The 21,437-nt window shown below is 44.0% G+C and overlaps 1 protein-coding gene across 1 annotated transcript; it reads left to right on the top strand.

The window, feature by feature from the left end:
• Positions 1–527: 527 nt before the first annotated feature.
• Positions 528–21,104, top strand: Dgke (diacylglycerol kinase epsilon). The gene is made up of 11 exons (XM_059271504.1): positions 528–1,352; positions 6,325–6,484; positions 8,498–8,617; positions 10,524–10,667; positions 10,964–11,121; positions 11,940–11,991; positions 13,375–13,488; positions 16,981–17,052; positions 19,624–19,751; positions 20,317–20,428; positions 20,705–21,104. The coding sequence occupies exons 1-11, from the start codon at positions 895–897 to the stop codon at positions 20,882–20,884; spliced, it is 1,698 nt and encodes a 565-aa protein (XP_059127487.1). The 5' UTR covers positions 528–894; the 3' UTR covers positions 20,885–21,104.
• The last annotated feature ends 333 nt before the right edge of the window (positions 21,105–21,437 follow it).

The following is a 21,437-nucleotide window of genomic DNA, read 5'->3' as shown; positions in this document are numbered from 1 at the left end:
AATCTTTGACGTTATACTTTCAAAAGAGACAGTTTTCCCCACTCCAACAATCATAACCACGTCAACCCTACCTCCACCGGTGAGGAAGTGGGTCAGGCTGAAGATCAAATACTCTAAGTGTTTATAGTAGAACTTCCTTTAGCCGGTCAACCATCTACATTAACATCCTCAATATTGCTCCGCCCCTTATTTCCCTAAACCACGCCTCACTCCACACTAAGTCTTCGTTTCTAGGGTGTTCATCCTTTCCTACGCTCCAGATCAGTAAAGTTTTTTCCACATTCCGGACCACCTCCAGCCTCCACCTCGCCCCCAGACCTGGCCCCGCCCTCATACCTGACCACGCCCACTCAAGGGAAGCGCCGCCGCGGGCCCCGCCCTACATCTCGTCCCGCCTATAAACGGGTTTCGTTTGCGCAGGCCACGCCTCTTTCTAACCCCGCCCCACCAGCGGAATGCGCCATCATAGGCCTGGGTCCTATCCGACCCCGCCCATGCTCTGGGAGCGTCAGGCCCCGCCCACCCATCGCCGCGGAGGGCCAGCGTGCGGACTGCGCAGGTGCGCGCCACAAGCGCGGCCTTCTCACCCAAAGCCGGTCTCGCAGCGTGCGGGTGGGACGGCGCCCGCCGGCTTGGCTGCAGGTTAGAACCCGGGGCCGCGCGAGCGGACTCAGGTCTCCGGAGACCTCGCGAGAGGGGCGCGGGCGAGACCCCGCGGGACGGCCGTTGTGAGCGCAGTGTGGCGGTCCTGGCCTGCGCTGGACCGAGCCCGCGGGGTGCGGGCCCGGGGGCCGAGGCCGCGCGCTGCGAAGGCGAGCCGCAACCCCACGCTGTGAGTCCTAAGGCGAGCTCGGCGACCCGGCCGCTCCGTAGGCCACGCCCCAGCCTGGGAAGATGGAGGGGGACCGGCTGACCAATCCGCCCACCCGGGGCCTGCTTCCCGATGGCCACTTGGTCCTATGGACTCTGTGCTCCGTGCTGCTGCCGGTGTTGATCACCTTGTGGTGTAGCATTCAGCGGTCGCGCCGGCAGCTGCACCGCAGGGACATCTTCCGCAAGAGCAAGCACGGCTGGCGTGACACCGACCTGTTCAGCCACCCCACCTACTGCTGCGTGTGCGCGCAGCACATCCTGCAGGGAGCCTTCTGCGACTGCTGCGGCCTCCGCGTGGACGAGGGCTGTCTCAAGAAGGCGGACAAGCGCTTCCAGTGCAAGGAGATCATGCTCAAGAACGACAGCCAGGCCGCAGATGCCATGCCTCACCACTGGATCCGCGGCAACGTGCCCCTGTGCTCTTCCTGTGTCGTCTGCAAGCAGCAGTGCGGCAGCCAGCCTAAGCTCTGCGATTACAGGTATGGCCTTTGTGAGGGGATGGGAGGGGGAGTTGTGAGGGAGAGGGAGGGGGGGCAGGTGTGCAAACACTGGGTCAAGAGACCTAAATTCAACGCAGCAAATGGCCTAAACGCTCACAAGCATCCCTGGCGTTCATGGGCAGTTCCATTTAGATGTTGCTTCCCCACCCACCCACCCACTCCCGTTTATGAGACAGGGTCTCCTATAGCCCAGGCTGGCCTCAAAGTCACTGGAGAGCAGAGGATGATCTCGAACTTTTGATCCTTCTGCCTTCACCTCTCCAGTGCTGAGATTACGGGTCATTTCGTGGGGTGCTGGGGTTCCAACTCAAAGGCCCTGAACATGTTACTCAAGCACTCTGCCAACTGGACTCCACCACCAACCCACCCCTACTTTCCCACCCCTGTCAGGGCTCTTAATTTTCATCAGAGACCTCTTCATTGCCGCCTGCCTTGTGGCTACTCAGTAGCACCCCATTTTATATAAGGGAAAAATGAAGGGTACACGAAGTAACTTTCTGCTCGTCACAAACCAACTGATTCTTGGTTTGGGACAGTGAAAACAAGGGTCATCCCAAAGCAGCGCTTTACATTTCTTTTCCTAACACAGCTCTTGGTGTTGGAGTGAAGAATTTGACACAAGGCAAAAAAAAAAAAAGAGAGAGTATTTTTACGTCTTCTATTAGTATACTTATGAGAGGGGTGCACACTGGCAATGGAGTTGCATTATGTGGAGGTCAGAAAACAATTCTGTGGAGTCAGTTCCCATCCACCACGAGAGTCCTGTGACTCCAACTCAAGTCATCGGGCTACTGGGCCTCACCAGCTCCGAAAGGAATGTTTCTTTTGTCGGGTCTTCCAGGACTAGTGTCTCAGATGAGTCACCTGAGTTAAACTGAGAATATTTTTATGGCTTCAGCATATACAGTGAAGAGTGCATTTTGCGTGTGGAATGCTGTCTTAAACAGGCGTCTGTTTGGAGGCTGGTGGAAAGCAGTGCTGCCCTGCAGATCATTTCCTCTGGCTTGTTGAACAGTTGAGAACAATTGAAGATAAGCTGGGACTGATTCCCAAGACTTCTAACACCCAGCCCTGTCAGAGCCTGGTCTGGATCCCACCATGTAACGGGTTTTATTCCCAACACGTAGAAAGTCCCACCCGTACTTTGAGGAGCTGAAGCACAAAGGGGATCCTAGCTGTGGAGCTGCTGTGTGTCTGTGTGTGGGGGTATGTACACATGAGTGTAGACACAGAGACCACAGAGGGTGACACACGGACACACACACCAGAGCTGAAGTTGTAGGTGGTTGTAAGCGTCCCAGCATGTTCCTGAGAACCAAACTCGGGTCCTTTTCCAGAGCAGTACGCACTCTTTATTGTTGATCCATCTCTTCATCCTCTCTTTAAAAAAAAAATTTTTTTTTTCAAGACAGGGTTTCTTTGTGTAGCCCTGGCTGTCCTACAACTTGCTATATAGACCACACTGGCCTTGAACTCAGAGATCCACCTGCCTCTGCCTTCTGAGTGCTGGCATTAAAGGCATGTGTCATCACTGCCTGGCTAAAATTCTTGTTATCTATGAGTTTATTGTCCACACTAAAACACATTGAGAGCAGAAAGGAGCAATATTAATAATTATGCCAAAAAATAAACTTAAATCAAGATATTCACAGCCAAGCATATATGGTCACCATATTCCTAAATCTGATTTAATTTTTTAAAGATTTCTTTTTTAATTGTATGTGTTGTGAGTCTTTTGCCTGTGTGTATGTCTGTGCATCACATTGTGCTTAGTACCCAGGGAGGCCAGAAGAAGGCATCTGATCTCCTGGAACTAGAGTTACAGACGGTTGTGAGCTGCCAGATGGGTGCTGGAATCAAACCTGGGTCCTCAAGAGCAGCCAGTGCTCTCAACCACTGAGTCATCTCTCTAGTCTCACATTTAACTTTTCAAAAATGTATTGGATTAATATACAAAATAGTTTCTCTTTGGTATTCTCATGCATACAGGTAACTACTCTTTCATCCTGCTCACTCTCCTCTGGAATCCACTCTCTGTGAGTTTTCATAGAGTCCTGCGTCTACCCCAACCACTGTTCCGTCCTTCCCCAGCCTTCCTTTTGCTTTTCTCACTTCTTTTCTCATGGAAGTAAGGGGTCGGATTGCATTTAAAAATTCATTATATTAGCCAGGCGGGGTGGAGCACACCTTCAATCCCAGCACTTGGGAGGCAGAGACCGGAGGCTCTCTATGAGTTCAAGGCCAGCCTTGGCTACATAGTGAGTTACAGAACAGCCAGTGCTACGTAGTAAGACCCAGTCTCAAAAGGCAAAGCAAACAAAAAAAGAATTCCTTATATTTGGGCTGGAGTGGTGCCTCAGTGATTGCACTGATTGTTCTTCCAGAGGACCCAGGTTCAGTTCGAAGCTCCCACGTGGGGAGGCTCAGGAGTTCAGGGTCATCCTTGGCTACAGAGTTCAAGGCCAGCCTGGGATACATGGGACTGTCTCGATAAATAAATTAAAAACAGACTGATACATTTTTTTATAACTATGACAAAAAAAATTTTCTGAGTCCATGAAAGTGTATGCAGTTATCAGAACCTAATGGAAGGGTCATCAGCTGGCTCAGTGGGTAGACTCTTGCCACCAAGTCTTACAACCTGAGTTCAGTCTCCAGGGCCCACATGGAAGAAGGAGAAACACTCCCAGAAGTGTTCCTCTGACCTCCACGTATGCCTCTCTAACACATAAGTGATGCATTAGAAGATAAATAGATAGGTGGGTAGATGAATATGTGGAAGTTTCTAAAAACTAATGAAAGATGGATATGGCCAAGGCTACATGGTAAGACCTTGTCTCAAAAGAAAAGAAAAAAATGGATATAGCCCATAACTAAGTTCACAAAAAAGGCAAAACCAGTTGACCTAGTTATCAGAGACCTCTGGATTAAAACGGTAGGGTTTCTTTTTTACCATCAAGGCAAGTTTTTAGGCACTAATGAATAGTACTTAAAAAAAAATGTGTTTAGGGGCTGGGAATCTAACTTAGTTGGTAGCATGCCTTCCTAGCATATATGAAGCCCCAGGTTTGATAATGTAGTTGCTGGGAATCTAACCCAGGTCCTCTGCAAGAGTAACAAATGCATTCACACCCACATGTGCGCTCACGCTCACGCTCTCTTTCTCTTTTGTTTGTTTGTTTTGTTTTGTTTTGTTGCCCCCCTCCCCCGCCCACAAGGTTTCTCTGTGTAACAGTCCTAGGTGTCCTGGAACTCGCTTTGTAGACCAGGCTGGCCTCGAACTCACAGAGATCCGCCTGCCTCTGCCCCCCAAGTGCTGGAGTTAAAGGCATACACCACCACCACCCGGCAACAAATGCTCTTAATTGCTGAGCCATCTCCCCAGCCCCTGCCCCTGTTTTTTTTAGCACTATAGGTTTTTGTTTTGTGTGTGTGTGGTTGATTGATTTGTTTGTCTTATACCAGAACAGCACTTCTGAAATGGGAAACTTTACATGTCAGATCTGATAAGCTGTGCAGATGGGAACCCAGGAAGTTAAGTAGTTAAGTAGATTGGTGTCTCAGTCTCACCTAGCTTAAAAAATTGGTAGTGAAATTTGACCCTTTTCCCCCATAAATAAATGTGATGTTCAAGGAAAAATAAATATAATATAGTAGGTTAGAGTTAGCTGAGCTGGAGATGTAGGTAGGTAGGTAATAGAACATTTGAATATCGTGAACAAGTTCTGAGGTCCATCCCCAGCACTGGAGGAAAATAAAAAATTACTCAATCCAGGCTTGGTGGCACTACCCTATAATCCCAGCACTCTGGAACCTGAGGCATTAGGATTAAGAGTTCAAGGCCAGAGAGGATCAAATAGCATTTTATCTCAAAACAATAATGCCACATACAATAGTAGTTAGCTGAACACCACCGTAGATGGGTGTGTTCACATCAACTGTATAACCACCTATTCCAGTTTCTGACGTTGAAAGCCGGTGTTTATAAATGGCATGAGCAAGTTGTGTTGTCATTGTCTCCAACACAAGGTACAGGTATCTATTTTTAGCCATCAATAGAACTCTCGAGTAAACAGTAATTACTTGACAAATCTCAACATCCATAAGGAAAAAAAACACCTTTAAAATCAAAGGCCAAGAGTTCACATCTGACAGAAAAGTGTTTATTCCCTCCTTTTTAAATGAGTTAATTCTGTCCTTCTCTGGTGGCCTGCTTTTGCTCAGTCAGATCTGTCTTATCTGTGAGTGGATTAAATAGCTTAGCAGATTAATAATAGAAAGCCTGAGTCTTGCCAACACTGTTCCTGCCTGTCGTTGGCACTGGTACCCAACACAGAGGCAAATCTGGATACACGAGTTCTATCTTTGTTTCAGAGGCAGACATGGAACTGTTTGTCAGCTCCTAAAAGAAATAGGATGCTCTACTTTCTACACACAAGCTGAAAGTTGCCAAACCACACCTGAGGAACTACAGATGTCATGAACAGGTTTACACTAAAGCATACACATTTCTAATACATACAGCTGTTGTTCTAGATTGACCTTGTTAGGGGGTTGTACCTGCAGGTGTCTACCATGTTACAAAATTGCCCTGAGAAATTATTTGTGCATTTTTAAAAGTATGATCATAGGGAGTTTTTTTTTTTACAGATTTATTTATTTATTATGTATACAGCATGTATGACTGCATGCCAGAAGAGGGCACCAGATCTCATTACAGATGGTCATAAGCCACCATGTGGTTGCTGGGAATTGAACTCAGGACCTCTGGAAGAGCAGTCAGTGCTCTTAACCTCTGAGCCATCTCTCCAGCCCAGGAGTATATTTTTGTGCAATGTTTTTGCTACATTTATTTGTGTGTGGATACACTTTTAACTTTTGACAGAAGTGTGGTTTGTGGATTAGGAACGCTGGTTTAAAATAAATTGACAGCTGTTTCTTCTTTCCTCAGGTGTGTTTGGTGCCAGAAAACAGTCCATGATGAGTGTATGAAGAGCAGCTTAAAGAATGAAAAGTGTGATTTTGGAGAATTCAAGAATCTCATCATCCCACCAGGTTATTTAACCTCCATTAACCAGATGCGTAAAGACAAAAAGACTGATTATGAAGCGGTAATTAGTTTATTTTCTTACAAATTTATTCACTTAAAGTTGGTATGTAAGGTAGTTAATTCTTTGTATTTGAGGGGGAAAAAGGGAATTAAGTAAGTAAGAGGTTAAGGGGTTTAAAATGTCATTATGGTAAGCCATAAAACCTTGCCCACAGTCCCTCATGATTGCAAACAACTTTAATAGCAGCACTCGGGAGGTCAAGGCAGCAGGACCAAAAGTTCATGGTCAGCTTAGTCTATATAGCAAGTTCTGGAATGCAGAGCAGAAACTAAGAACCAGGGGCTGGAGAGATGGCTCAGCAGTTAAGAGTACTGGCTGTTCTTTCAGAGGACCAGGGTTATAGAGTGAGTTCCAAGACAGCCAAGGCTATACAAAGAAACCCTGTCTCAAAAAACCAAAAAAGAAAAAGAAAGAAAAAAAGACTTCTGGTGAGGCATGGTGGCACTTACCTTTAATTCCGGCACTCAGGAGGCAGAGGAAGGTGGATCTTTGAGTTCGAGGCCAGCCTGCTCTACAGAGTGAGTTCCAGGATATCCAAGGCCACACAGAAACTCTGTCTCAGAAAAAAAAAAAGAGAGACAGACAGACAGACAGACAGACACTTCTGGTTCAAGCATACTCAACCTATGTAACGTTTCAAGTATTTGAACATAGCAGTTGTGTTGAAAATTATGTGATGAGTGTGATTGTTTTAGAAGCAAAATTAGAAAAATCAATAAAAATGGTTAAGAACACCATTTTCATCTTAATTTTATACTAATCTGATTTAGCAGTAGCATGGACTGCTTTATTAATGAGTTCTTTTAAAGTTTTTTATTCATTTATTTCATGTATATTCGTGTACCATAAGCACATGTGTGACTCCATGGATACCTGCACTCACATATACACATTACACACATACACACACAACTGAAAATGAAAATAAAATATGTTTTTAAAATGTTTACTACATTTATTTATTTCATCGGGGTGGGGTGTACATGTGCCATAACTTTGGGAATTGGTTTCTTTCTTTCTCCCAGTGAGCTCCAGAGATTGAACTCGGGGATCAGGCTTGGCGATAAGCTTCTACCTGATAAGCCATCCTGCCAGCCCCACAGTATTAGTCGGAAGTCATTAGGATATGCTTGGATATTCATATTCAAAAGGACTCCTGCTAGGCTGTTGTGATCCACCTGAAGTGGGTTCTGGGAACCACACTCAAATTGCTTAAAGAATGATAAAGGGGCTGGAGAGATGGCTCAGCAGTAAGAGCACTGGCTGCTTTTCCAGAGGACCCAAGTTCAATTCCCAGCACCCACATAGCAGCTCATACCTGTCTGTAACTCCAGCTCCAGATTATCTGGCACCCTCTGGCTTCTGAGGATACACGCATACATGGCAGATTGATTAAATTTAATTTCTTCAAAAGGATGATGTGGAAAGAATACTGTGGAGCCTAGGAAAGTGGCTCGGTCAGTAAACACTTGCCATGCAAGCCTGAGGACCTGAGCTCAGTTCTCAGCATCTCTTTGTAACCCCTGCCTGAGGAACACAGTACTCCTAGGGCTTGGTGGCTAGCCAGCCTACATAACTGACAGTTCCCATGACCCATCGAGATACCTTATTTCAAGAAAGAAGATAGCCTCTCCTGGTGGGTATGTGGCCAACACCTTTCATCCCAGCGCTTGGGAGGCAGGGGTAGGTTGATCTCTGTGAGTTCCAGGCCAACCAAGGCTATGTAGTGAGACTGTCTCAAAAGACAGGAAGGAAAGGAGGGGCTCCTGAGGAAAATATCCAAGGGGGTTGTCTCACTGTTACATGGAGACGTATGCACACAAGAAGTCTACATTGAGTGAAAGGTCAAGCCATAAGGTCCTCTGCCATTCTTGGGCTTGTTTTTCATTATTGTGTTGATAGTACTGGTATAATTCTTATTTCAGCAAATTATAGCACCATTGCTACTAAGGAAAGTTTTCTGTTTGCCATCTCTCAGACACCAACCCCGTTTTGTTCATGTTCATTTTTTAGCTAGCTTCTAAGTTTGGAAAGCAGTGGACCCCATTAATAATCCTGGCCAACTCTCGGAGCGGAACCAACATGGGAGAAGGACTTTTGGGAGAGTTTAGGATCCTGTTAAATCCAGTCCAGGTAACTACAGAGAAAACCTTGCTTCCTGGGTCTCCTTATTTTCAGCTGTTACTTTTCCTGAAATGCAATGGTTATTGATGTCTTAAGTCACTACCTAGTCATAGGAAAGCATAATAATTATAAAAGACTCAAGCCTTTATTTATAGTAAATACATAATAAAAACCATATCACCTAGCAATCCCATTTCAAGGGAAATGAAACCTTGGGTCCCACAGAGATTTGGGTGCAAATGTTAGATGCAGTATTATTGATAATTGCCTAAAAATGGAACAGCTCGACCCCGTCGGCTGGTGAGTGGATAAACAACTTGTGTATTCATGAAGTGGAATACTTTTCAGTGAATGAGAGAGAAAAACTGTACATGATAGCAAGTGAACTTTAAAAAGGCACTGCTAAATCAATCAAGGCTGAAGGGATCAGTCACACCGTATTACTGCATTCATGTGACCTATCCAGCAGGGCAACTCAACAGAGTGGAGGTAAACTTTTCATTGCCTGGGGACAGAAATGGGAAGTGACTATAAAGGGACCTTGAGACATCTTATTTTAAAAAAAAAAAAAAGTTATAAACTGGATTATTGTAGTAGTTGCACAAACTAAAATCAACGACCTTTTCATTTTTAGAAAGGAATTTTTTTTGATAAGTAACTTATACCTTGATTTTTAAAATGAGGGGAGGCATGCCATGAAAACTGAATATACATAATCCAGGGGTAATGGCATGTTCCTATAATCCCAGTACACAGGAGGCAGAAGCAGGTGGATTTCTAATTTCAAGGCCAGTCCAGTCTACACAGTAAGATCCTCTCTCAAAAACATTTATTTATTTATTTATTTATTTATTTATTTATTTATTTATTTGCTTTTTGGTTTTTCGAGACAGGGTTTCTCTGTGTAACAGCCCTGGCTGTCCTGGAACTCACTCTGTAGACCAGCCTGGCATTGAACTCAAAGACATCTGCCTACCTCTGCCTCCTGAGAGCTGGGGTTAACAGAGTACGCCACCACCACCTGGCTCAAAAACACGTTTTTTTAGAAAAAGATTGTGTGACTATGCTAGTAGGTAACAATCCATTTTGTAGTAATCAGAAATGTAATTGCTTTTCCTTCTGTAAGTATAAAGTGTAAAAAAACATTTTCATATTGAAGTAGTAACCCAATGATAAAGTAATTGCCTAACATGCAAGACCCCAGATCCAGTCCCTAGCACCAAAGAGGGAAAGTACCATTAACAGTAAGATGCACAAATTTGCATTTCCTCAAAGATGTAAATATTTTCTCCCTTTGGAATAGAGCCTCATAATTCCAAACCCGGGGACAAAAGTAACTTAACAGATACGTGCCGATTTATCTAGTTGAGAGATTGTCCCTGCATTTGGATTACTCTAAACTATACCACAGAAGTCACCTGTACAGAGGGCATTAGTCTCTAAGTATTTTCGTGTGTCAGTAAATATTTATAGATATTCGGAGTCCTTACGTTTCAGGTCATAGTGTATTTTTCAAAATTAATTAGTTTCTAGAAATTTGCACTAGTTTTGTTTTAAAGCATAAAGTACAGAATACCAGCTAAAGGTGAGCTTACCATGCTCTAGTTTGATGTGAATAGAAAGGAGTCAAATGGTATTGTAGACTTAGACTCTCCGCAGAATCACAGGCAGCTGACTTACCCTCCTGGGCCTGTGTCATTGTACTAATCAGTACAATGAGGCCAGTTCCTCCTTTGTAGGTCAGTGGACTGGATGTGAATAGGAATATTCCTATAGGGGACTGGCCCTGTCTCGGGGAGCTGTCAGAGGAGAATACCTAATAGCCAGCACTGCTGCTCAGCTGTTCCTCTGTTCATCTGCAGGTGAAGGACAGTGTGGAGTGAACATGGTCTTTCTCTTGTTATTTTATTCTTAGGTGTTTGATGTAACTAAGACGCCCCCGATCAAAGCCCTACAGCTGTGCACGCTTCTTCCTTATAACTCAGTTCGAGTCCTTGTTTGTGGAGGGGACGGCACTGTGGGCTGGGTCCTCGATGCAGTTGATGAAATGAAGATTAAGGTATCTGTCTTTAAGAACTACTCTAATGGGGGCTGATGATGCAGTAGAGCACTTGCCTAGCATGTGTAGGTTCAGTTCCTAGCACCACCCCCAAAAAGAATGAAAGGAGCAGGTGACTACTAGAAGATGAAGCCAGTTTGGATAGTTAGGAATGAAACACTGAGATTAAGGAGTTACCACAACCTACAGTTGTTATATTTTTGTCTTTGTTGCTTTAGTCTTTAAATTTTACAAAATACTATTATGCTACAAATAATCCAAAGAGAAAAATCTGCAGTACATCTTCTCTGTTCTAGGGACAAGAAAAGTACATTCCACAGGTTGCAGTCTTACCTCTGGGAACAGGCAACGATCTGTCCAATACCCTGGGCTGGGGTACAGGCTATGCTGGAGAAATCCCGGTTGCACAGGTCTTAAGGAATGTAATGGAAGCAGACGGAGTCAAACTAGACCGGTAAGTTACACTGTGCTGGCAAGTCTGCTACTTGATTTGTAGAAATGAAGACTTGCGTAGCTATAAAATTCACTGATGTTGGTCAGGCATGGTAACTCATACCTGTAATGCCAGCATTTGGGAGATTGAAGCAGGAGAGAATTGCCATGAATTTGAGGCCAACCTGGGCCATCCAGTTAAGAACCTGTCTTAAGATACCAAAAACATGCCGGGCGGTGGTGGCACACGCCTTTAATCCCAGCACTCGGGAGGCAGAGCCAGGCGGATCTCTGTGAGTTCGAGGCCAGCCTGGGCTACCAAGTGAGTTCCAGGACAGGCGCAAAGCTACACAGAGAAACCCTGTCTCGAAAAACCAAAAAAAAAAAAAAAAAAAAAAAGATACCAAAAACATGAGCTGGAGAGACGGCTCAATGGTTAAGAGCACTGGCTGCTCTTCCGGAGGTCCTGAGTTCAATTCCCAGCACCCACATGGTGACATCTATAATGGGATTTGATGCCCTCCTCTGTCATGCAGGCATTCATGCAGACAGACACTGTGTGCTTAATAAATAAATAAGTAAATCTTTAAAAAAAGAAAGAAAGAAACCAAAAACAAGTTAAATGTAATTTAAGTGGAAAGAACTATAGTAGTTGTACTTATAACAGATTTTGATGTCTTGTTCTTGGTATTGTAAATAGTTCAGTTATAAATTTGCACACTTAGATGTGGGTACGTCCTCAGATACTTTAAAATGGCATTGAAATTTTCATGTCAGCTTATCTAGAATATAGGCTTTTTTGGTTAAAAGTACTCTTTTTTTTTAACTTCTGTTTTTTAGATGGAAAGTGCAGGTAACAAACAAAGGATACTACAATTTAAGAAAACCCAAGGTACGTTTTTAGTGCTTCGGTTGTGAGCAGTTTAGCAAATGCACACAGTGTCTGTGGCCCACGATTCCAGGTGGGTAGGACGGAGAGAACTGGTATCTAAAGGGAGCTGGGTACAAAGCAGAACCCCCCAGTGCCTGCCTGCCTTACTCACTGAACTGTTGGTTCTGGTTGTTTGGTTTTTTGGTTTGGTTTGTTTCTGTTGGCTTGTATTTGGGAGGTGCTAAATGAATACTCCGCCGCTGAACCACATCACCAGCCCCCAAGCTGGACTAGAAAATGTGCTGTGGAAAAGAACATTGCCCAGGTGCACTTAGTTCTGCCCTGGCAGGTCAGGTTAATTTAGATCAGCAAAGGCACACAGGATTTCTCACGCACAAGTGAGGTATGTCTGCAAAGAGCAAACAACACAGAGATAATAGAGAAGTATTTATTTACTGAAGATCAAAGTCAGGATCTCACGCATGCTGCCCAAGCATTCTGCTACTGAGGTACCCATAAACCCAATCTGTATTTTAAGAAAATATTCTGAGATGGTGTGACCATAGCTTATGGACACAAGGAGAGCCTTGAGGACAATTCAGAGACTTTATTTTCAGTTTAAAGGCATTTTAAAGTCAGACCAACCAAGACTTGGCAACTGATGGCCACAAGAGGAAGAAAGCAGATACATAACTCTAGATTTCTAGTTTTTATTATTAGATATGTGGAAATGATGTTAACCAGTAAAATAAGGAATCTGGGGCTTGGCGTGAAATGAAATGAGTTATTTGTCATGGTGACTCAAATGACTGTGGGGTATTGAGTAAGAGACTGGAGGTTTGCACTTTTTGCTCAGATGTGAGATCAGAGCTAGACATGTAGACTGAAGAATTTAGACTGAATTGGGAAAATACAAACAAAGGGAATAAACAGTTAAGACCCACAGAATCTGAAAGTTACAGAGAAGGTACAGAACAAGTACTGTGAAAACACGTTACTAAAAAATCCTGCATAGAAAATGCAGAGCAGCTGGGCGGTGGTGGCACATGCATTTAATCCCAGCACTCCGGAGGCAGAGGCAGGCAGATCTCTGTGAGTTCAAGGCCAGCCTGGGCACAGAGCAGTTCCAGGACAGCCAGGGCTGTTAAACAGAGAAATCCTGTCTCAAAAAAGCAAAAAAAGAAAATGCAGAGCCATTCCAGATTGGAAGGTCTGAGATCCGGCATGCTGAGTAGAAATGGAAGGTGGGAGTCATGTCTGTAGTTATTACCACACGGCTTCACTGGCAGTTCATGATAGTCTGAAAAGTAACTACAGAAAGTATCCATTTTCAACAAGAGTTGGGACTAAGGGTGACCGTGAGTGGCACGGCTGGTAGAGTCACTGTCGGTTCCTCTCTCCCAGGAGTTCACAATGAACAACTACTTCTCTATTGGACCCGATGCCCTCATGGCTCTCAATTTTCATGCTCATCGTGAGAAGGCGCCGTCTCTGTTTTCCAGCAGAATTCTTAACAAGGTGTGTGGGATAAAATAGCATTTCCTGCTTATCACCGAAGGTACAGTAAAAATCAATAGTTCAATTCTATTTAGCACTCTTAGACTCAGATCAGACTGACTCATGGAAACATTTACGTGCTCTGTTTTATATAGGATTTCTACTTAAGATCCATAAATATATTTTGTTAACTGTAACGAGAGTTTTAAAATTAAAAGTTGGGATAGTTTACTTAGATGGAAGTTAATTGGAATATGTTAAAGTATATATCTTAAATAACTGAAAGAAATTCTAGGGAAAATAAGTTTTTGGTTAAGTCACTAATAGAGAAATGTATTCTGTTGGCTTAGGAAAGCTCCACGAGGCAAATGAGGTAAGGAAAGGAGCATTTGTTCCCATGGCTCTTAGCGAAAGTCGTCACTCCAGTTCCTAGCATAGCTGATCCCTTTGATAGTAGTATTGTTTGGTTTGGTTTGGTTTGGTTCTCTGTTTTGATTTGGTTTGCTTTGGTTTCTGGGCACAGGGTTTCTCTGTATAACAGATCTGACTGTCCTAGAACTCACTCTGTAGACCAGGCTGGCCTTGAACTCACAGAGATCCACCTGCCTCTGCCTCCCAAGTGCTGGGATTAAAGGTATTGGCCATCCCCGCTTGGCTGTTTTTGTTTTTGTTTGGTTTGTTGTTATTATTGATTTTGGATTTTTTATTTATTTATTTTACTTTTTTCTTTGAGACAGAGTCTCTCTGTGTAGTTCTGGAACTCACTATGTAGTCTAGGCTGGCCTTAAACTTACAGGGACCTACCTGCCTTTGCTGGGATTAAAGGTGTGCTCCACCATACCTGGTCACTGTTTTTAAAGTGACTTTTGACAGTTAAAAATAATGCAAATTAGTTGTTTCCTTATTTCTGTTTTACAAATAGTTGAAATTTCATACTAGGTTGGGGGGTGGGGTGTCTTTGTGACCTTCATGGACAGCAGAGAGATGAGCTTCGGGAGCCAAGAAGGCAGTTCTGCACTGCATGACTCAGTAGCCAGTGTCGGTTCAGACTTCAGGAGTCTGAGCCAAGTGGTTTAGTTTAAACATATTTAAGCACAGGACAATTTGGTGAAAACTATTCTGCTAATGATTAACTCAATCCCTCATGCACAACAAAGCATACATACATCTCCTTGAGGAACAAAGTAAGCTAAACACACACCAGACGTGACTCCATCAAAACTCTTTGTAAAGTCCATCAAGATGGGTTCTGTAGATTGACTGAGAAAAACAAGCTTATGATAGGGTCTGGGGGAGGATCTGGTGACGGAAAAAATCTCTGGCCACATGGTAGTGCAGAGGTCACAGGGCTAGAAAGCTTTAGCCTTCTGGGCAAAGAACAGGTTTTGCATTCACTTGTTCCCTGAAGGAACAACCCTGTGTGAATGTCTGTGAGCACAAAGATCTCCATGCCCCTAAAGCTCCTCTCTTTTTATTTTTTAAAGAGAATAAATTGTGGCTGTAATAGAGGCCAAGGCTGAATGCAATGCCTGCATGACTAGTCTAGCTATTATGGACAAGCATGACAGAACTGTAAGATTAGCTAGCAGAGGACCAAGGAAAGGAAAATGCCATCTTAACCATGATGGTCATTCAGAGGTCACTTGAGAGATTCTGTTTCTCTCTCTCTCTCTTTGATGTTTGTTTTTCCAAGACAGGGTTTCTCTTGTAGTCTTGGCTATCCTGGAACTCACTCTGTAGACCAGGCTGGCCTCAAATTCTTAGAGATCTGCCTGCCTCTGCCTCCTGAAGGCTGGGATTAAAGGCGTGCACCACCACCCATCATTGTTTATACAGGTCATCAATTCGACCATTGATACTATGAGAGAATTCTGACACATTAAAGCAACATGTGCCTGGAAATTATTGGCACCAAGATTATACTTGAGCAAAAATAATCTATAGCAGCTATATTTTGTAAAACTGGTTCCCGATTTGCCCATCGCTTGATTAACTTCTGCTAATATTTTTGCTGTTGTATTATAGTTTTATAAATCATACAGGCCGTTTTTGAAATCTCTCTTTGTATTCCAGTAATCACTCCTGGGACTGGTAATAAAAAGAAGACATTGTAGCAGCAGCCATTACAGGATCCAATAGATGCAAAAACTCATCACAATTTCCAGGAGAGCTCTCTTTCACAGACACTAGTTCCATTTTAATAATAATAATAATAATAATAATAATAATAATAATAAGCTAAGGGGACAGTAGAGATGGCTCAGTGGTTAAGGGCACTGGGTGCTCTTGCAGAGGACCAGGGTTTGATTCCCAGCACCCACATGACAGCTCACAACCCTCTCTAACTCTAGTTCCAGGGAAACAGGTGTCCTCTTTTGATTTCTACAGGAACTAAGCACACGTGTGGTGCATAGACATAAATTCAGGCAACACACCTGTCCACAGAAAATAAAATCTTTTTGAAAGTGGTGTTACTACGACAATAAAGGTTGCTCTTTGTACAGTTGGCAACTTCAGATCTTCTCTCAACCCTTCTATGTTCAAAAGTGTTTATACAATATTAGCTGGGCGGTGGTGGCGCACGCCTTTAATCCCAGCACTCGGGAGGCAGAGCCAGGCGGATCTCTGTGAGTTCGAAGCCAGCCTGGGCTACCAAGTGAGTTCCAGGACAGGCGCAAAGCTACACAGAGAAACCCTGTCTCGAAAAACCAAAAAAAAAAAAAAAAAAAGTGTTTATACAATATTGCTAGATTTATATGCATTTTCCTTAAATAATTTGGAGAACTAGGAAAAAAAATTTTCTTACTTCAAGAAATAATATAAATACACTTTTTGGATAACTCAGGAGGCAATGCTGTTTAAACACAAATCATCCCAGCCATATCCCACATTCCCTCTGAAAACAGACTAGTTAGACAAAAAATAATGGGCTTTATTGTCACCTTCTAAAGAGAAGGGGGATTCTGTAATTCTAACAGAGTGAGAGGCCTGAGGCAGGAGAATCACCACAAGTTGAAGGCCAGTCGAATACATAGCAAGACCCTACCAGAGGGGAGAAAGGCGGGCCTGGGCACGTTGCTCAGTTGGAAGAGCCCTGTGTGGTGCGTGTAGCCCTGGGTGTAACCCCAGCACCTCATGAACCCCGGTGTGGTGACAACCAACCGTCTGCAGTCTCAGCCCCCAGGAGGTAGAGGCAGGCGGATTCAAACTTAGTATCAAATTCTAGGCCAGCCTGGGCTTCATGAGACCCTATCTCCAAAGAGAGAGACAATTAACATTGCATGTGTCATGGCCACAGTTCACCTAGAATTCTCCTGCCACAGTTGCATGATAAAATGCAGTGTTGAATGCGTGTTTAAAGGGTGTGAAATCGGGTTGCCTGCCAGAGGCATTTCTGTTTTTCTGCCCCTCAGTGTCCAGGCCAGAATGGGAAACAGTGGTTTGTGACATAGCAGGAGCTTTGCTACAGTGTCTTCTCGATGCTTTAATGCCGTATTTTGTCCATTTTCGTAGGCTGTTTATTTATTCTATGGAACTAAAGATTGTTTAGTGCAAGAATGTAAAGATCTGAATAAAAAAATTGAGGTAAGCTACTAATGTCTTTTCTAGAGGCTTGGGTGTTGTCTGGATTCTGAAGTTCTTTAACAAATGCTGAGTTTTCTGTAAACATACTTTGTTCATGGATATTGAGTGTTCATGGATGTCAAGTGCCAGACACTTGGCTAAGGTCTTTGTTTGTTATGTATATGAGTGTTGCACCTGCATATATTTAAGTGTACCACTTGTGTTCCTGGTGGCTTCAGTGGCCCAAAGAGGGCACCAGATCCCCTGAGGTAGAGTTCAAGACAGTTGTAAGCTGCCATGTGGGTGCCTGGGAACTGAACCTGGGTCTTCTGTGGGAGTAGCAGGTGCTCTTAACCAATGAGCCATCTCTTGATAGCCTCTACTAGACTACATTCTTTGTATTCATTATTCCTCTAAATTGTTAGTACAACCTATCTGGCAAAAATTATGCCGGGCAGTGGTGGCGCATGCCTTTAATCCCAGCACTCGGGAGGCAGAGCCAGGAGGATCTCTGTGAGTTCGAGGCCAGCCTGGGCTACCAAGCGAGTTTCAGGAAAGGCGCAAAGCTACACAGAGAAACCCTGTCTCGAAAAAAAAACAAAACAAAAAAAAAAATTACTATGTTCCCAGAGACAGCAAAACTGTTTGAAATGAAATAATTTTCCTAAGTCCCAGTTCATGGCCACAGGAACTGGTCATCACACGTGGAGCCTGGTTTGTTTCCAGATTCTGTTTAACTGGTAAGCTAACTGATAGCAAATGCAGAGTTCCTCACGAAGTGCTGACACATCTGAATGCTCATGAAAGTTTAAAATATGAATTCTTGTTTTAAATGATACCTCTTACATATTAGAGCAAGTAAAAATGTATAAACAGTAAAAATAGACATTGTTGATTGTGTATTGCTACAGACCCCTAATATCACATATAGCAGTCTTGTGTATCTTGCTTGCTTCTAGAAAGAGTCTGTAATAGTTAATAATAACAACAAAGACATTAATTAGAGAAACCCAAAGCTATTGTAAAATAAGGGGAGGAATGATAAAGATCTTGGGAAAAGAATGGACCACATGAGCATGCAGTAGGGAGCCTAATACACTAGCCCCAGAAAGCTGCTGCCATCCAGCGAACCCTTAGCTGAAAGCCTCCGAGAAGCTACCCAGCAGGGAAGGAATTGCACGATTCTCCATGAAAGATTTATTGAATATGGTTCTGGGGGTCAAACCCAGAGCCTACAGAGCCCAGATGCTTGTAAGAGAGCTTCAGTGCAGAACGTGGCTTGCAGGGAGGGAGAGAGCAAGAGCCAAGGCTAAAGACAGACCGACAGAGGCCAGCCATGGGCTGTCGTACCAGCCTGTTTGGAACTTGAGTTCTGCCTCGGGTGCTGGGGTAAGCCGGTGAAGGCTTGTAATGAGGGAGTGATGTCTTGCTTTATACCAGTTGATGTAATGAGAGGGGAATGAGGCCGGAGTACACAGCCTGCTAGAAACATTACAGAGGAGATGGTGGGTTCTGCAAATACTGTCAGCAGTGCAAGACAGAGGAGTGTCATCTGGTTTCCTACTGATTGGCAGTGGAGAACACACGTAGATAGTGCCAGGCTCCTGGTTTAGGAATGTAAGGTGCTTTCTCTGTTTTGTACAGAGCAAGGTGCCCAAGTAACTCATCCCAGGGGGATCTGAAGCCCTCTTCTGACCTCCCTTGGCACCAGGCATGCAGGTGGAACACAGACATATATGTAGGTATTCACACTACACATAAAATGTTTAAATATATAAATCTTTTTTTCTTTTTCAAGACAGGGTTTCTCTGTGTAGCTTTTGGAGCCTGTCCTGGAACTCACTTTGTAGATTAGGCTGGCCTCAAACTCAGAGATCCACCTGCCTCTGCCTCCTGAGCGCTGGGATTAAAGGCATGTGCCACCACCACCCGGCATAAATCTTTAAAATAATGGCAGGGTAGTAGGGATTGGGAAAAAAAGAACATTGTTGATAACATGATTAAAAGCTGTTCCACTTGGGACTGAGGAGATGGCTCAGTTGGTAAAGGGCTTGTAGTGCAAGTGAGGACCATAATTCAATCCCCAGAACCCAAGTTAAAGAAATATGAACCAGGCAGTGACACTCTCAGAAACCAACGTGGACAGCACCTGGGGAGTGACACCTGAGATTGACCTCCACACGTGTGTGTGCACACACACCAGGAATAAACTAATTAATTAAGAAGTGATTCCATGGGCTGGAGATATTGCTGAAAAGTTAAGAGTACTTGACTGCTCTGGCAGAGGTCTTGAGTTCGGTTCCCAGCAACCACATGGTGGCTCACAACCATCTATAATGAGGTCTGACGCCCTCTTCTGGTATGTATAAAGGCAGCACTCAAGTACATAAAATACATGAATAAATAAGTCTTTTTTTAAAATAATTCATTTCATTGCATGAAGAGAAGGAACAGCCAGGCTGCCTTCAGTTTGAGGGGTTGTCTTACCCTCGGGCATGCCTCACATCTGTGGATATGCATATTAAAGTTCCAAGTGGACAGGTGTGGAAATGCGATGCCCTGTAGTAACTAACTACTTACATTTCTTTAAAGCTAGAACTGGATGGTGAGCGAGTTGAACTGCCTAACTTGGAAGGTATTATTGTCCTGAACATTGGATACTGGGGCGGTGGCTGCAGACTGTGGGAAGGAATGGGAGATGAGACTTACCCTCTCGCCAGGTATGTCCGTTTGATTGGTTTGGGAAAGTCTGGTTTTGACAAGGTCTCCCTGTGTAAATCATGTTAATCTCGAACTTAGTCTTCCCGAGGCAGCCTCCCTAGAGCTGGATTGCAGTTGTTAGGCACCACGGCCAGTTATAGTCTGGGTTCTTTTCTAGACAGGATCTCACTGTGTAGCTCTGATGTCCTGGCACTCACTGTGTAGACCAGGCTGGCCTTGAACTCACAGCCTCTACATCCCAAGTGCTGGGATTAAAGGTCTGGGTCACTACACCCAGCCTTCTGGTTTTTGTTTGGTTGACTTTTTGGGGTTTTTGGTTTTGTTTTGTAAACTTTTACGTTTCCCTCAGGCTTTCATTTCTGTATATGTTAATGTAGACATTAATAAGTTGATGACGTGGGTATGGTGGTGCCGTATGCCTTTAATCAAATAAATAAATAAATAAATAAATAAATAAATAAATAGATAAGTTGATGGCCCACCTTATTAAAAGAGTAACTGCTTTCTATGGATGATTTGATTTGATTGCATTCTGTAATCCATATTTTCTTATTCCAATGTTAGGCATGATGATGGTTTACTGGAAGTAGTTGGAGTGTATGGGTCTTTCCACTGTGCTCAAATCCAGGTGAAACTGGCCAACCCTTTTCGAATCGGACAAGCACACACAGTGCGGGTAGGTAACCGCTGTTCCCAAGCCCGGATGTGGAGAAGACAGTGGGTACCTATCACGTCCTCTAACCTCTAGAGACTGTAGCAGGGTGTGCGGGAAGCCGGCCAGCTAAAGAAAGAAAATGCCCGCTGCAAACGAATCCCCAGACAGTATTTTGGGAGATTCAGATGAATTTTGTTTAATGTCAAAGGTTAAGGACCTGTGGGAGATGGTGGGAGATAGGAAAATTTGCATGTAGTTTCTAGAACTGACATTTTTCTAATCACTTCCTGATTTCAGCTGATTCTGAAGTGTTCAATGATGCCGATGCAGGTAGATGGGGAGCCATGGGCCCAGGGACCCTGTACTGTCACCATAACACATAAGACACATGCTTTGATGCTCTACTTCTCTGGAGAGCAGTCGGATGATGACATCTCCAGTACTTCCGATCAAGAGGACGGAAAGGAAGCCGAGTAGAAGGATGAGCTGAAGCAGCATCTGCTCAAACCAGGAGACACGTGTCGGCCACAGGAAGTACTGTCAGCACTCCCGTCTTCGTTTCCTTCCTAGTATAGTGGGTGTGTAAAGAGCATTTCCACAGCTAGACTTGAGTGTCACAAACACATACTCATCAGCGAGACACTCTGGTCGTTTATTACTAACTGAAAAAAACACAGAAAGTTGCACGAAGATGAAATGTTCGCCTGACTGGATGTTTTAAAACTGGGCCTTGCTCTGCAGGATGCACTGTCAGAGTGACATGTTTGATAGACGGGTGTGGGTGAAAAGATCCTTTCCCCTTAGTTTCTGATACACTGACAACACAACATGGTAGAAATGAACTCGCTTTTTGAACTGTCGTGGTTAACACTGGGCTTTCCCTGCAATGTGCTTCCTGAGATTTCCCACCCCAAACCAAATGGACCCTACCTTCTGATCTCTCGGAGCCCCTGAGGAGAAAAGGGAAAGAGAGATGATACTTAGAATTTTCACAGTAGTGTATTTTCTATCATCATTTTAGGCCTCTGGG

The sequence above is a fragment of the Peromyscus eremicus genome, chromosome 8a (assembly GCF_949786415.1).
Source record: "Peromyscus eremicus chromosome 8a, PerEre_H2_v1, whole genome shotgun sequence".
Lineage (NCBI taxonomy): Eukaryota > Metazoa > Chordata > Mammalia > Rodentia > Cricetidae > Peromyscus > Peromyscus eremicus.
The sequence above is the reverse complement of the archived record's forward strand: the minus strand, read 5'-3'. Positions and strand labels throughout refer to the sequence as shown.

What these genes read in the sequence shown, in the direction of transcription:
- Dgke (XM_059271504.1), top strand. Translation starts at nt 895, where the DNA reads ATGGAGGGGGACCGGCTGACCAATCCGCCCACCCGGGGCCTGCTTCCC. An exon ending in TCCTGTTAAATCCAGTCCAG is followed by an intron (nt 8,618 to 10,523) that starts GTAACTACAGAG and finishes TTTTATTCTTAG; the next exon opens with GTGTTTGATGTAACTAAGAC. An exon ending in GACGGAGTCAAACTAGACCG is followed by an intron (nt 11,122 to 11,939) that starts GTAAGTTACACT and finishes TCTGTTTTTTAG; the next exon opens with ATGGAAAGTGCAGGTAACAA.